Genomic DNA, 14,943 nt, shown 5'->3' on the forward strand with positions numbered 1-14,943 from the left:
CTTTTATTTCATTAGCCAAGTCCAAATCCATCCAAGCCATATCTATTCTGGTCCAAGTCTTATGTGGGTTAGAATAATATGTAAATTGTTTTCCTTCAAGATTCCATTCCCTCCATAGATCTTTTAAATTTAACTCTCTCAACATTTCCTTACATGCCGCAGAGAGTTCCCTTTTCCCCTTCTTGTTTTTCCCCATATTACTATGGTCTTTCTGGTAGTCTGCAATGGAGTTAAAAGTTCAATTTTAACAGTGTCCTTTAAATGTTTGTGTGGGGTTTATTTTGTCTTTTGACATGCTGCTTCATAATTGCAATGGTCTCTAAAGGTGATAAATATTAGTCTTCAAAACAGTGCTTAAACTTGCACAGATTCTCCAATATTCCCCTATAATTACTTTTTTTTAAAAAAAAAAAAGGTTTGATACATTTCTTAAATAAAACTTTATTTTTATAGAAATAAAATTATCCAGTTATGAACCCCGAAGGATCCGCAATTATAACGTTTTTTTAAAAAAAACAACCCTAAGTTTAATATAAGAAACATTTTTAAAAGAATACTTTATAAATAACTATTACAACTTTGTATAAAGTTAATTGTACAAGATTGAACGTAAGACATAGAAAGCCACCATACAAGCTTTAAATGGAATTCCTTCATCTCAACCTTTGAAAGTGGTAAATTTTGCAGGCAGATTGTCTGCTGGATAAACAGTTGGGCCGGTCTTCATTACTGGAGGTCCATTTAAAAGCTGCCAATCACAGTTCCGGGCCAACTCAACGGTGAAGATTTTGAGAAGAAGTTTGGCAAACTCTTTGCCCACACAGCTTCTTAAGCCTCCTCCGAAAGGAATGAAACTAAATCGTGACGCATCTTCTGGGAAAGGAGCCATGAAACGATCAGGGTTGAATTCTTCCTTGTTGGTGAAAAGTTCTGCAACGTTGTGAGTGTCACTGATGCTATATATGACATTCCAGCCTTTTGGAATCTGGTATCCCTATAAGAAACAGACAAATAATGACACAAACCAGTGTTGTAGGCATTTGCTTCGTAGAACCAACCACTTTTTACTAAATGCCCTGTCCATCACTGCTTCCTAACAGCATATACATAATTGAACAAGGAATTAAAAGAACCATTATAAAGATTACTTACTTCGAAGGAGAGGGCAATTCCATCTAACTAATCATCTAAATATTGCAGCTCAGGTAATTCTGAACATTTTATTTCCCCAATGCCTTATACTTTTGCAAAGCTCGAAGTTTACCCAAGTTACTGCACTTATGGAGGGAAGGTCACTAGGGCAACGACTGACATTCAGTGATTTCTATGAGCAAGTATGGTGTACAATAGCCTTCTGCAGCTTGGCTGAAGGCCATGTTGACTGAGGGAATTCCAAAAACTGCAATTTCAACATAGAAAGAGGGCACCAGGTTGAGATGGTTGCAATTACTAGCGTCACATAGAAAGGTGGCCATCTTGAACAATGAACTTTACCACAGGACGATAAAGATGATTAAAACATTCCACCTCAATGGCATATTAGAGATATCAACCATATCTTGTCATATAGATCTAAGTCTCCAGGCTATACTCTAACCCAGGGGTCCCCAACCACCGGGCCGCGGACCAGTACTGGTCTGTGGAACATTTTCTACCGGGCCGCTGGTTTGCTGGGCGCCGCCATCTTGTTTTGATGAGAAAGTGCTTCCGGTTAGCTTTTCCGGTTGGAAAGCGGCGTTTGGGTCCTGAAGGAATCCTCGCACCTTAGTTTCATCGAAGGGGAGGGTGTGGCTTCGAACAAAACTAAGGCGCGAGGATTCTTTCAGCACCCAAGGCAAGGCGAGCTGAGCGACCGTCCCGAAGCCGTCCCGAAGCCCATCAACAAAGGTACCAATGAGGAGTTGAAGGTGGCGGGGAGAAGCGGGGGACGGCTGGCTGGCAGGTCGCTCAGCTTGCCTTTCCATGCGTGCTGATGCCGGTAACGGGCCGCAGATCATTTTGTGATGCCTGTACCGGACCGTGGCACAAAAAAGGTTGGGGGCCACTCCTCTAACCCACCAAGAATGACACATGCACAGAACCAAGCTTCTTTGTGTGGTTATTCTTCAGAATTGATTACGGAGATAGATAGACGTAATTTCAAGTATTACTTCCTACGCACATACAACAAGCATTTGGGACCTATCAAATACAAGTAAAAGTAATCTTCTGCTCAGAGGTGAATTCCTGGCTCAGAAGAAGCTGATACCCCATCCAACCTGCATATATCTGTATGTGTATGTGTGTAATTATACATAATGTTAGCACCTCATTAACCCATCTATTTCTCTTCTTCATCAGTGAATGGATTGCCAATGCAGAAATTTATTCTTACCCAACCAAACAAATTATGGAACGCCATGAGTTATTACACCATTGAAGAAGCAACTTTAAAGAATAAAAAAAGGATTCTAATACCTATTTAAAGTGTGTGGGTGTTCATTGCAACACAGTAAATATGATTTTCCTGACTATTTCTATTGCTTTACATTTATGAAGTAGATTTTTGAAATCCCCAAGAAATATTTAGTACAGTGTACTCTACGGTATTAAATTGTCCCTTCATTTAATTCCACAAGAATCACAAGTCATAATAATACCCAAACCACCATCTCTGTCAAAAATGACACTTGCCACCGGAATAGGAAAATTAGTTTTCAACAGATGCTGTAGTAGGAGGAAGGACATCTCTGAACATTTATTTTTATTATAGTGGCAAGGGGCATTTATTGCTCAATGGATTGAATACCTCCTCTTGTCCTTTGATAATGATACAGTCAGCTTAGTTAATAACATTCTTAGTTATGAGCCTAAGCATTACAGGTGTGCGCAAAACAGATGAAGGTGTTTAATGTTGTGTGCTGGAAATGTGACTGAGCCATTTCAGATCAGCCATAATTCAGCACAACTGAAACATAAATCCAATTCAGATTGTTGAGGCAAAATCAAATCTGAAAGCCAAGGCTGTGCGTTTCCTTCTCTCCTTTCACCAGGTTGCAGCCCTAAATTTCCCCAGTGTCTTTCCTCACCTAAGCCGTTGTTATTAATGGCCCAGTGCTTATTCCCACTTCTCCTCACCCAACCACTTCTTCGCAGAGCAAAGCCATTCATGGATCTTTCCATTCCATGCATGACCTGAAACATCTCAAACATCATCTCTTGGTTCAGGCCATGGATCAGCCAAAACAAGCTCTTCCATACATCAAATGTTTCAGACTGAGAAGTATTAAAATACGTTTTGAAAATTAAAAATCTTCTAAATCATCAGCCTTTCACAGGAGAGGCATTTAGGAAGTCACAAACTTCATGATCTCTTACTTACATTGAGCTCAAAAGTTTTGAGGGCCACTCTGAACCCTCCTGGAACTGGTGGGCTCAATCGGATAGTCTCTTTGACAACGCAGCCAGTGTATTTCAGCTGCTCCAGCACTTCCATTCCCAAAAGCTTCTCTTGACTGCAATTGCCCAATAATCCCTAGAAGCAGAGGATATACCACGATAAATATTAGAAGGGATGTAAAGCAGAGACTTATTTGGTTAATAGAAATTCAAAAAAATATGCAGCATCTCTCAAACAGGTTATTCACGGAGAAAGAAACCCCTGTAGACTAAAGCAAAGCATTACCAGAATTTTCTGTACACAGATCTAGTTTAATTTACTTTCTTTTATTTTTTTTCAGCCTTCCTGCTACATTGCATTTTTTTTCCCAGGAGTCCAAAAGATTTTTGCTCATGTGGTTGGGTTTCCTGGAATACTGTACATCCAAGAGGCTAAATACTATTTTGCCTAATTTGAAAACCCAGAGCAAAATACTCCATATAAATTGCATGGGTTACTGCATTGTTTAGTTACATCATTGGATTAAGCCATCCAATAGAAGATTTAATCAAAAGTACTTGACTATGTGTGTAGGTATACACACAGAGTTACACTCCATGCAACACTGAGGACTTTCTGTCAACTACAGGGCCCTCCCTGATTCTTTTAATGAAAACAGACTTTGTATTTTCTTATCATTTTTGAAGCTGGAAACACATGAGAACTGTAATTGCAAGACCTAAATATGGGCAGGTTATATTTTTAAAACCACAAAGTCGTCTCAACTCTGCATGCCAAATGATCATAATCAATTTGCAACCCTCTAAAGATTTAACGGTGACCCTCAGCCAATTAAAAAGTAGCCATCTTTGATAAATAATAATATCTGGACTGATTCAACCCATGATTAAAATCAATTAAAAAGGCTACAGCTAACCACTACCTGGATCTGTGCTTTTGGGGCCAGGTCATTCTGCTTCATGCCCTGTCTAAGCTTCTTGCCTAGACCTTGAAAGCAAGACTCACCTTCTCCTGCAATTCCTTTCTCACTTTTTGTAGCACTTTAGGGTGAAGGCTGAGGTAGGTAAGCAAGGAGGTGGCTGCACTAGCTGTGGTCTCATGCCCGCCAAAGAGAAGTTCCGTTGCTGATTCCTTTAGCTCCTTTAGAGGAAGGAAACAAAGAAAGTGATCAGGTTGTATTTTGCATGACAAGATATTTTCAAGTCAAGTTCTTTTGCATGCAGATACTGAGAGCCATATCCCAAAGTCTGCATTCAAAAGTGTTGTTTGGTTGGAAGAGTCATAATGCTGATGGTCCTTTTCTTTAGAACTGTATCACCCATTCCTCCTTTCCATCCAGGAAGTTCCACATCAACTTCCTTCCTATGGCTTCCCCGTTTCTCCCAAAGTCTTTCATGGCTGAGGCAGGTGCCTTCTTCCTGCTCTCATCCAGCCACTGAATAAAATTCAAGCAATTGAACGTAATAAAGGTTTGGTTTCTTGGATTATCGCCCTTTTTGGATTGGGAACCACTTTATCCTATAAATGCTAAATTAGAAAGAATGCCAGTTATGCGAGGCTTATTTCTGAGAAAAAATGTGCACCCGTTCACCTAATGAACATCAGCACAAAGTTGAAGAAAAATCTAGGACCTCTGCATGCTGAAATCCTTGGCATCTAGCAAAGAGGTTTCTAGGATTGTACTTAATGAAAAGAAAAACTTCCATCAGAAGACCAAAGACAAGTAACTCCCTCTTCTGGGCTTTAGTGAGGATGTTTCACTGAAGTGAACATCTACATCTGCTTCAGGATTAGACTTCTGGAAATATATATATCCACTCAGTTGATGGGAAACTAGCCCTGCCAGATGCCACCTAGGGCAGCAGATCAGCAGGTATGACTTTCACAAGTACAGGAGTAGAGAGGAAAATGCTCTAAAAAAGAAATAGTTTATAGCAATAGCATTTAGACTTACACATGCCACTTTAAAGACCACTCTAAGCAGTTTACAGAGTCAGCGTCTTGACCCCAACAATCTGGGTCCTCATTTTACCCATCTCGGAAGGATGGAAGGCTGAGTCAACCTTGAGCCTGGTGAGATTCGATCTGCCAAATTGCAGGCAGCTGGCTGCAGCAGAAGTAGCTTGCAGTTCTGCACTGTAACCACTGAGCCACCGAGGCTCTTCTCGGTATCCTTCTAACTAATTTTCCCTCCCACAATAAAACAGCTTTTCTGGATCTCAAGCATACTACTGAATTTCTGGAGTATCTATCTGGAGGAAGCTATTCTCCATTACTTTTGGCTCTGTTGTGCAGGCATATTCTTCTTCGACCTAATTTAAAATTAGCAGATATCCTGAAGACTTGCATACAAAATTGGGAGGAAGACCCTATGTCAGAAACACTCACAAAGAACATTATTTTCTACCAGCTTCCTGCCAGCCAGCCAGCTTTTCCCGTTTGGCCAAAAGGAAAAACTAGGCAGAACAGTCGTCATTCCCTTCAAAGAATTGGACTTTGGAGATTTCCAGGCAGGTGCTGAAAGACTCACCTGCATGTTGAGCTGCTCCCCTCTGCTTTGGGTGTGCTCTATCAACAGCTGCAACACATCTTTATGACCATTGGAGGGCTCCTTCTCAGCCAATTTCATTCGAATGATCTCCTCAATTTTGGCATGGATGACATTCCGTGCTTTCAAACCCTGGGAACAGAGGTTTTGAGTCTTTTAACATAGGACTGTGCTCATGATCTGAGAAACATAGCTTTCCCCTTAAAGCAGGGGTGTCCAACTTTGGTAACTTTTAAGACTTGTGGACTTCACTTCCTAGGTGGTTGGGGAATTGTGGGAGTTGAAGTCCACGAGTCTTCAAGTGGCCAAGGTTAGGCCCAAAGGTGCTTTCTCAAGAAGCAACTGGACTTTCCGGGTTTTTTTTCCTTTGATGACGTTTTGCTTCTCATCCAAGAAGCTTCTTCAGCTGTGAGAATCCCCATAGACATCCTGCCCTACAGTATTTCTCTCCCATCACCTAAGTTCGTAAATAAAGCCAGACTTCACAGCTTTACCTTATATAAGCCACTGAAAGGTGCATAAATTGGCAGGGAGAAAAGGTTGCGGATCATCTCTTCAAAGGTGTCCACCAGATGCTGCTCACTCTTGCAGCCTGCCTCCTTGGGCTGGAACCCCAGTAGAATGCGCATTGCGATCCGGAACATGAGGCGCTTAACTTCCGGGTATACCAACAGGCAAGGGCCACTAGCAGAACTAGCCAAGAGCCATTGCTTCAAGCAAGCACACACCTCCTCCTGGATGACTGGGGTGTAATGTTCCAAGGCTTCACGGGAGAAAGCTTTCATGATCACCTGAAAATGGAATAGGAGATCATATTATTATTAATCACCTCAGTCTGGTGAAAGTTTGGAGGCTATGGCTGAATTATTAAACCTGCCCAAAGCCTCCATTGGATCAATAGTGTTTGATTCTTTTTCATTTTCTAAAGCTGGACCATTTTAATCCAGAGTGATCCACAGATTATTCTGAGCACAGTGAACTGTTTCATGGGGAGGCAATAAAACTTGCAGTATGATTAGAGAAAAACTATCTGAACGCCCCTTCAGAATCCAAATGGCTTGAACAATGAGATTACAGCCCTAGTTCATACACTGAAATGAAAATCCAACTGAATCCAAGTTGGCTTTTTCCAAAAATTAATGCACCGAGGATAAAACTAGGGTCTAAGGAAGACCTCGGGAACTAAAAGCAATGAGGTGTTGTCCTTTTTAAGGGAATCATTTATGTCCCAAAGAGGAATTATTTGTTTTGTGTTAAATAATTTGACTTTTCTAAATGATCCCAATAGCTCAAGAGCAGCCAAAATATGGATCTGGCTTTTCATAGGGAACTCACTTCAGTTCAATCATCTCTGAGCTCAGAATCCAAATTCTGAACATATTTGCTTATCTCAGAACTGCTTTGGTGATCTTAGGTTCTGGGAGGTGGGAGATAAAATAGATCCTATATTTGTCTATCTTTGTTTCTATGATCTTTTCCATGGCTGAGTACTCTTCCTCAAAACCGAGCTAAAATATCTTCTACTCCTTGAGCCAGGACAAAAAAAAAAATCCAACATAAATTGAATAGTTTCTCCTACATACACACATACAAAATTCCCAATCTCTGTTCTGCCAGAGATGTTAGGCTCGCAAATGGTACTTATCCTTACCTCCTTATATACCCAATGCAGATCAAATTAAGAAGAGGGATTGGTGGATTGCTTTGTTTCCTCTACCAATGGGGGAAAGAATCTACCAATTACTCTCTCTATGGTAGCACGAGGTTCATTTAAGTTGGTTGTTTTGAGTGATGGGCACTTTTAAGCCAAAATGGACATGGAGAACAGTGTCCAGTAGGCTGAGGGGAAAAGCTGACCCACACTAGCCTAAAAGAGACAATAAGAATTGATAGGACCCAAACTCTGACAGTACCCTCAACCAAACAGAACAGCAAAGCATGCCAGATAGAATCCATCACAAAAACTGCATTTGGGATAAGATGGAGAATGCTACTTTAAAATTCAAACATCAAGAAGTGACTTTAGATACAGGTTGGGGATGAGTTGAAGGGAATGTAACAAGGTCATTATGGAAACCAAGTTGCCAGGAGATGTGTGTGTAAAAAAGGACAATTTATGCATTCATCCCCAAGACATGATCAAACCATCATAAAAACCATCCCCCACTGCCAGTCCTTACTCCAACTTCTCCTTCGTCATCACTGCCAACGTTTCAGAACATACCCACAAAGATCAGCTGACCTCACCCTTAAGATAGCAGACAAAAAAATATCTTGAAACTCTAACGTGATGCTGGTTGCAAAGCGGGGGAAAGGCTTTTGTTCCTTTCTGGCCTGCTCCCAAAACGGTTTTACCCACCAGCAAGATCCGTCATCACAATATCTTCTGCATGATGTATCTGTGTAATGCAACTCAGTTGTTGATTAGTTTAAAAAGTTCTCAGAACCAGCCTGGGAGAATTTATCTGCCATCAGACAAAGTCTCAAAAAACATTGAGAAGCATAGCTAGAAGTGGACTAAAAAGGAACAAGAGCCAAGAAACTATTATTTCAAAAATTGACACACCTAAGGGAACTTGTAGGGTGTATCCATAAGCGCACCAATGTGCCTACCGTCCCTGTCCTATTGTTTCTTTTATTTTTTTATTTTTCTTATCTGTATCCATGTATTCATAACTATATTTTTACTTATACCTATTATCTTGTAAGCAATTGACTAAATAAATAAATAAATAATAGACTTCAGCAATTTTCCTCTAGCAGGGCAGAGAAGGGCCAGTGTGGCCAAGATACGATTGTGTTAAAATACAAATCGGGACAAAACCTCCCTCTTTTCAAATCTTCTACAACTAATCGCCAGAAAGCGATTGACATTTTTAATATCCCTGGACTGTACGCCCCTTTTTTTTTTTGGCACACCGTCCAACCACTTGAAAGCAAAGGGAATACTTTGGAAAAGGGGAGGAAGGGGTTTCCTCGTAAGTCTTAAGGTGTGGAGGGTCGGGGCGCCAACCCCTCTTTATGGTCTCTAGATTGCCCCCGTTGCTTCTGGAAAAAGAGCTCTCAAAGGCGCCATTCGTTTTATGGGAGCCTGTTTTATGGGGGAGGACCTTCCCCAGATGCGTTTTAAGATCCTCCTCTGCGGCTTTCCCTTCTTCCCTTCTCCCTTTTACAAGGCCCCATTTGCTCCGAAGTAGGTCCCTCCGCAGCTGAATATGAGGGCTTCCCCCCGCTTCTTTTGGCTAAAGAAGATACAAGCTAAAAGATGCATGGCACACCTAAGAACTGGGGCTTAGCTGCTCTCCTTAAAACTTCATCGGACTTCAGGGTAAAGGTTTTCAGTTAAGACTCGGGTCCTTCGGTTACCCCTCCACATACATAATGTGCGTGCACACAGTCATGCATACACACACAAAAATACACCTCCTCTGATAATTTCTTTTATGTACACTGAGAGCATATGCACTGGAGACAAATTCCTTGTGTGTCCAATCACATTTGACCAATAAAGAATTCTACATTCTATTCTATTCTACTCTACTCTACTCCACTCTATCCTGCTCTACTCAATTACTCTTTTTTTTACTCTACTCAATTCTACTCTACTCAATTCTACTCTACTCTATTCAATTCTACTCTACTCTACCGTATTCAATCCTACTCTACTCAAGTCTATATTCAATTCTACTCTACTCAATCTACTCTACTCTACTCAATTCTACTCTACTCTACGGAATCCTTTAAGGTAGGCAGAGGCCGGCCTTCTTTTCCCATGGCCGAAAACCCCCGGCCGGATCAAGGGGCTGCTTTAGCCACGGAAAGGAAGGAGCCCCTTTCCCCAACCCGCTGACCTTCTTGCGATGCTTGTGCTGACCGTCGTGCAGGTTGGAGAGGCAGCCGGAGCCCAGGATGATGCGCACCGAAGCCGGCCAGTGCACCGCCACCAGCCGGTGCTCCCCCAAGAGGATGTGCCGCACGTTCTCCACCCCCATCACCCGCACCGTCGGCCTCCCGAAGAGGTGCGTCTTGTAGATGTGGCCGTATTGGCGACGCTTCGTCGCCAGGAATTTCCGACGCTGGGAAGGAAGGGAAAAAGGAGCCCGCGGTGGAATGGAGCGGAGCCCGGGCGCTTGGATCGGGTCCTCCCCCCCCCCTTCCGCCCCGGGGCTCCCCCAAGCGCGGAGGGCGCCGCCCTCCTCGCCTTACCTGCAGCACCAGCTGGAGAGTTTCCCCCAGGAAGGGCAGCCCCATGGTGCCCGGCGGCAGCGGCAGGGGGCAGGCGGGATCGCGGCCCCGCAGGCAATAGAAGTGCCAGAGCTTCAGGGAGGCCAGGCAGAGCAAGAGCGGCACCAGGACCAGGGCGCCCAGGGCGCTGGCCAGCAGAAAGGAGAAGCCCATGCCTGGTTCGGGCCGCCTGGCTTCCACGGCTGGAGCCGGGCACAAAGTTGCCTCCCTCCTCGGCGAGCGACGGAGCGCAAGGGCTGAGCCCCGCTACGGGGACCCCTTTTATACCCATCCTCGCCCCCAGGTCGCTGCCCACTTTACCTTGGTCCGGACGATCAATTAGTTCATCCAAAGTTCAGCTTTAATTGCTGCGGGTGGCCAGGCAAGCTCCGCCCCGTCGTTCCCTCGACCCCGCCCTGCCCTGGGCTTCAAGCCTTTCCAGACGGCGGCGGCGGGAGGGGGGGGTGTTGCCCCTTCCCGTCCCCGCCCCTCTTCCCCCGAAGCCGGCGAGGTCTCCCGTCCCTCGAGCCGGCCAACAGCTCCGGACGATCAGCTCCTGGCTCTGGGATGGGGTGGGGAATTCTCCTGCCGAAGAATGAAAGGGGAGCTTTGCAGCTCCGATCCCAAGGAAGCTGCTCCTCTTCACACCTGGAGAGATCGGGCCTCCTGCGGGGGAAGCAGGTGCGGCGGTTCGTTCGCCCGTTTCGCTGGCAGGAGCCCCGCCAGTTCGGCTCCCACCCTCCTCCTCCCCACCCCTCCCCACCGGTGCCATCCTCAGTATTTCGACTCGGCGGAGTCCGCCCTCTCTCTGACGTCCGACGGGGTCTTTTGAAAGGAGAAACCAAGCCCAAGGAACGGCGTCTAAGCGAGCGGCAGGCAGTCCGGGTAGAACAGGGTAAAAGGCAAAGCGGCGTCGATTCGGAATATTCCCTGGTTGGGTTCCCACGTTTCCTGGCGCGGCTTTTGGGCTGGGCTCAGCGTGGGTGTAAAACGCAGCCAGTTGCGGTAGATTTAGGGCTAAGGGAGACGCGTGAACCGGGTTAAGGCGTATGCAGGTTACACAGCCTCAAAAAGCGGGAGTCCCGAAATACAGTATAATAACGCGGGGAAGAATCTGAGCATATTTATTCGGAAGAAATCCTTGCACGGCGGCCATGCATGAATGGCAAATGATTTTGGCCTTTCCTTCAAGGGCAGCGCGGTAACCCCTTCCTACTCCTTGTTTACTCAGAAGTAAATTCCTGGGTTGCAAGGAGGATCTTCAGGACCTTTCCGGCAATTGTCCGCTTCTGAGCAGCCCATAAGGAAGGCACCCAGGTTTTACGTTTTAAGTCTGCTGAATTCAAGATTTATAACGTTAAGCTTTCGGCCCTTCAGATACCGGTACCACAGCCCCCATAATCCCCAGCTAATTTGAGCTGCAGTGCTGGTTTTAGATTTTCTTTCGTCTCGTTTCAAGGCCTATGAAATTTGCTTCGTTTCCTTCCTGGAGAACCAGCTTTTTTCTCAAGGGAGGCTGAACCGAATCTCGGCTGGTTAGGCACGGACCTCCTTCAGCAACTGAAAAGCTCCAATAGATTCCCCTCCCCCCCCGCCACCCCCCGATCTCTTTTTTTTCTAGTATCATCCGGGTATTGAAAGGCTGGGACGAGTTTACTCTTTCCACGCAAATTAATTTTCTTCTAGGTGTCCAAAATACAGTGCGCTATAAACGAACCAGGTTTATTCGCCAAAGAGGTAAGCCGCGATCAATCAACTAATAAACAGATTTATGCTGGTTTAAGGACCACGATAAAGATCTGATTTGATTGAACGGGCTTAGCGTGTTCTGAAAATAACGCTGTAAGGGTTTTAACCGAGTTGGTTCAGCGTGCTGAGCAACGGAACCCGCCCGTCTACTAATAAATGCCTTTTCTCGCATAGTAACGTAGGACCGTGGAGTTCCAAATTATATACTTAAAAATAACCAATTCCTGGAAAGTGGATCGCTTCCGTTTGTTTTATCATCAGCCCCTGTGGTGCAGCTCAGCAAAAAAAAAGGAAGATTTGTATTATGTAAGAAAGGAAGAAGGAACCTGATCCGGGCATTTCTAGACAAAATATCGGTGAATTGCAGACTTGATCAGTCCGGTTTCTTAACCCCATTCCGACCTAGTTTTTCCGAATGTTTCCAAAAACCAGCGGGACTACCCCAAGGTCACCCAGGTAAGTTTCATGGCTGTAGGATCCGTCCGGATCTCCTCGATCAGAGTCCGTTCCTGGCTGGCCCACATTCCTAAAAAGTTTTATCCCTCCTTCAGTATTTCCCTCACATCCAAGAGGTTGCGAAATTCCTCCGTGAATAATAATTACCTGCGAAAATCCTGAGCATTGCTGGCCTCTAAATCGTTGGCAATTTCCTTGAGTCAAACTATTTGGACTTAAAGTCACCTTCACCGCCTGCCCTCGGGTTTTTCACCTCCCCCCTTTTTTGCATGATATGCAGAAATGCAATTTATCTCAACACTTTTTCGGGCATGGCAATGAAAGGAGTTGTTGAACTCTCGTCCTGCTGTTATCTAAAGACTTGTGGCATCCACGAGTTAATCTAATTTCGTTTTGGTGCCACAAGGTCCATTTGGTCTCGCTGTTTTCCTAACATCACCTCAACTGATGGAAGTCCTGCAGACTGGAGGCTGATCATGTAACTTAAATGATCTGTAGTTGATCAATGCTTGACTTCTCTAGCATTGTCCATAACTACCTTTAATTATGGAAAGGCTTCGTGGTTTTCTCCGGAAACTAATTTGAGCTTGTCTGTCTCTGGAGGTTTGTTCTTACCGATCTGTGGAGCCCTCTGATGCGGCTATGTAAATAATTAAGTAATCAATAATAAACTTCATGCTGTTAAATTAGATTGGTGGTGTTAATCCCCTTCCCCTCATGGCTCTCTTGGGAGGGAGGCATATCTCTGTAGGGATCCGCTCCACCTGGAGGCTGGGGCTTCGGCTTTGATCTGGTTTCGAGCCAAATAGTCGTAACATACTGAGTTTTCTGGTAGTTGCACTCATCCTCATCCTCTCCCGATCCCCATTCTCGCAAAGGAAAGCCTTGGAAAAAGGGAGAAATGGGAAAGCCATCAGATCCGCACCTCTCAGCAGATCTTCCATCCGATGGACAAGACCTTGTGACACACCCTCCGGAGAAATACGACCTAACTTTTTTTTTTAACCACCTAAACTAGAGAGCAAGGCTGGTGGTGTAGTGGTTAAAGCGGGAGGCAGGTTTAGTTCTGCCCGAGGCGAAAGCCGGCTGGTGACCTTGGACCCATCGGCCCTAGGAAAGAGGCTAACACGAAACCACTCCGGCCAGGGGATGAAATGCAGAGACTCGTCCAAGTCATCAGGAATTGATAACCGATTCGGGGGCAGAAACAAATGAAGTAAATTAAATGGCTAAAATCTGGAAGACACCAGGACGACTGAGTTTTGGGTCGGCTCGCTCTCTCTCCCCTCACCCCCCCCCCCCACCATTTATTCCTCTTGGCCAAAGTCCGCCTTTTGCTGGGCTCAGCATTGGAATTGGGGGCGGGGGGGTGTCAAATCCTCAGTACAGCCGACCCGCCAGTCCCGCGGGTGGGCGACCCCCTCCCCGCCGCCCTGCCTAGAAGCCTCTCGGCGCGGTGAGCAGCGGGGGCGGGAGGGCAAGGAGCGGCCTTCGGTCTCTTCCCCCCCTCAGAAAAAGTCATCCTTGGCCTTCGGTTCACCTCGCCAAACAGGAGTTTTATCTTTTACATCCGGGGCCCTGCGAGGAAGAAATCCGCCTCAGAGGCGCAGCAGAATCTCGAACCGGCGAAGCGCTGTTAATGGCAGGTTCAACCGCAGGTCAGCGGGCGGGTGTGGGGGGGGGGGGAGAAAAGGTTAGGGTGGCCAAAGGTAAGTCAACACGCGCCCACGCCGCGGTTTCTCGTCGGCCCCTGAGTGGCGCGGGCGGGAAAAAAGGTGGTTGCCCCTTCGCCTCAGCCCCGCTCGCAGGCCGAGGGCAGCCCTCCGCTGTCCGGACGGGCGGAACGGCGCCCAGCCACAGCCTCATTTCCGTGGGAACAAGGACCGGGGAGAGCGCGCGAGGGGGCCGCCCGCCGCTTGGCTTCCCTACTCAACTCCGGCAGGCCGAGGGAATTCTATGCGTTAGAAATTGCGCAGAGACAAACGAGCGGGAGCCGGGCCGGGCCGGGCCTGGCAGCGAGGGCTCAGTTCGGGGAGCTTTGGGGCGTCTTTGCGGACACTTCAGCCTCGGGCTTCGCCGGTGAAGAGGAGTGGCGTGAGGCCTCCTTCTCGCCCAACAACCGAGGCAGCGGGGGAGAGTGAGAGAAGGGGGGGGCGCTGTACAGCTAGAGGCCCGCCTCTCTTCCCCAGAAGTCGCTTTCCTGAGGGAAACGATTCCACGGACGGGGTCACTTTTCCCCGCGCGCCCTTTCCACCCGCCGATGAGCCACATCCCTGCCGGCAGCGCCGCAAGACTTCCCCTCGTTCGGGCTGGGGGGCGGCTAGGAAGGGGCTTTTCCGACTTCGTGAGGCGAATTGGAAGCAGCGGGTGGGGGGCGGGTGTCTCCCTCCCGGCGCCACTCTTGGAAGATCTCCCGGTCCCTTTAAGACTTGTGCCTGGGCGATCCAGCCCGAAGGCACCGCTAAGGAGCAACGCCGCCGCCAGGAAGAAGTGCGCTCTCACGGGCAGCTTCTACTGCCTCGACTTCTTCGCTCCGGGAGCCGACAGGACTGCTGGGGGCGGGAGAACCGCGGCCTGGATCCAATGG

The 14,943-nt window shown here is 46.5% G+C and overlaps 1 protein-coding gene across 2 annotated transcripts; it reads right to left on the reverse strand.

Moving 5' to 3' along the window:
- Positions 1 to 470: 470 nt before the first annotated feature.
- On the reverse strand, positions 471 to 10,562 carry CYP26A1 (cytochrome P450 family 26 subfamily A member 1). Of its 2 annotated transcripts, none has more exons than XM_087932441.1 (7): positions 10,473 to 10,562; positions 9,779 to 10,003; positions 6,422 to 6,718; positions 5,910 to 6,059; positions 4,385 to 4,519; positions 3,362 to 3,514; positions 471 to 994 (listed from the first exon to the last, which is right to left on the reverse strand). In XM_087932441.1, exons 2-7 carry the CDS (start codon positions 9,917 to 9,919, stop codon positions 659 to 661), a joined length of 1,212 nt encoding a protein of 403 aa, XP_087788567.1. In that variant the 5' UTR covers positions 9,920 to 10,003; positions 10,473 to 10,562; the 3' UTR covers positions 471 to 658. The 2 variants fall into 2 exon arrangements, with proteins under 2 accessions (XP_087788567.1, XP_087788566.1); XM_087932440.1 differs by lacking the exon at positions 10,473 to 10,562 and adding an exon at positions 10,134 to 10,460.
- Between the last annotated feature and the right edge of the window lie 4,381 nt (positions 10,563 to 14,943).

The sequence above is a fragment of the Pseudonaja textilis genome, chromosome 4, assembly GCF_049901715.1.
Source record: "Pseudonaja textilis isolate UNSWEBS1 chromosome 4, rPseTex1.2, whole genome shotgun sequence".
Classification (NCBI taxonomy): Eukaryota; Metazoa; Chordata; class Lepidosauria; order Squamata; family Elapidae; genus Pseudonaja; species Pseudonaja textilis.

Coding starts and splice junctions, on each gene's coding strand:
- CYP26A1 (XM_087932440.1), bottom strand. CDS start 10,325: ATGGGCTTCTCCTTTCTGCTGGCCAGCGCCCTGGGCGCCCTGGTCCTG. Junction 10,004..10,133: donor CTCTCCAGCTGGTGCTGCAG/GTAAGGCGAGGA, acceptor CTTCCTTCCCAG/CGTCGGAAATTCCTGGCGAC. Junction 3,515..4,384: donor GAAAGGAATTGCAGGAGAAG/GTGAGTCTTGCT, acceptor CTCTGCTTCTAG/GGATTATTGGGCAATTGCAG.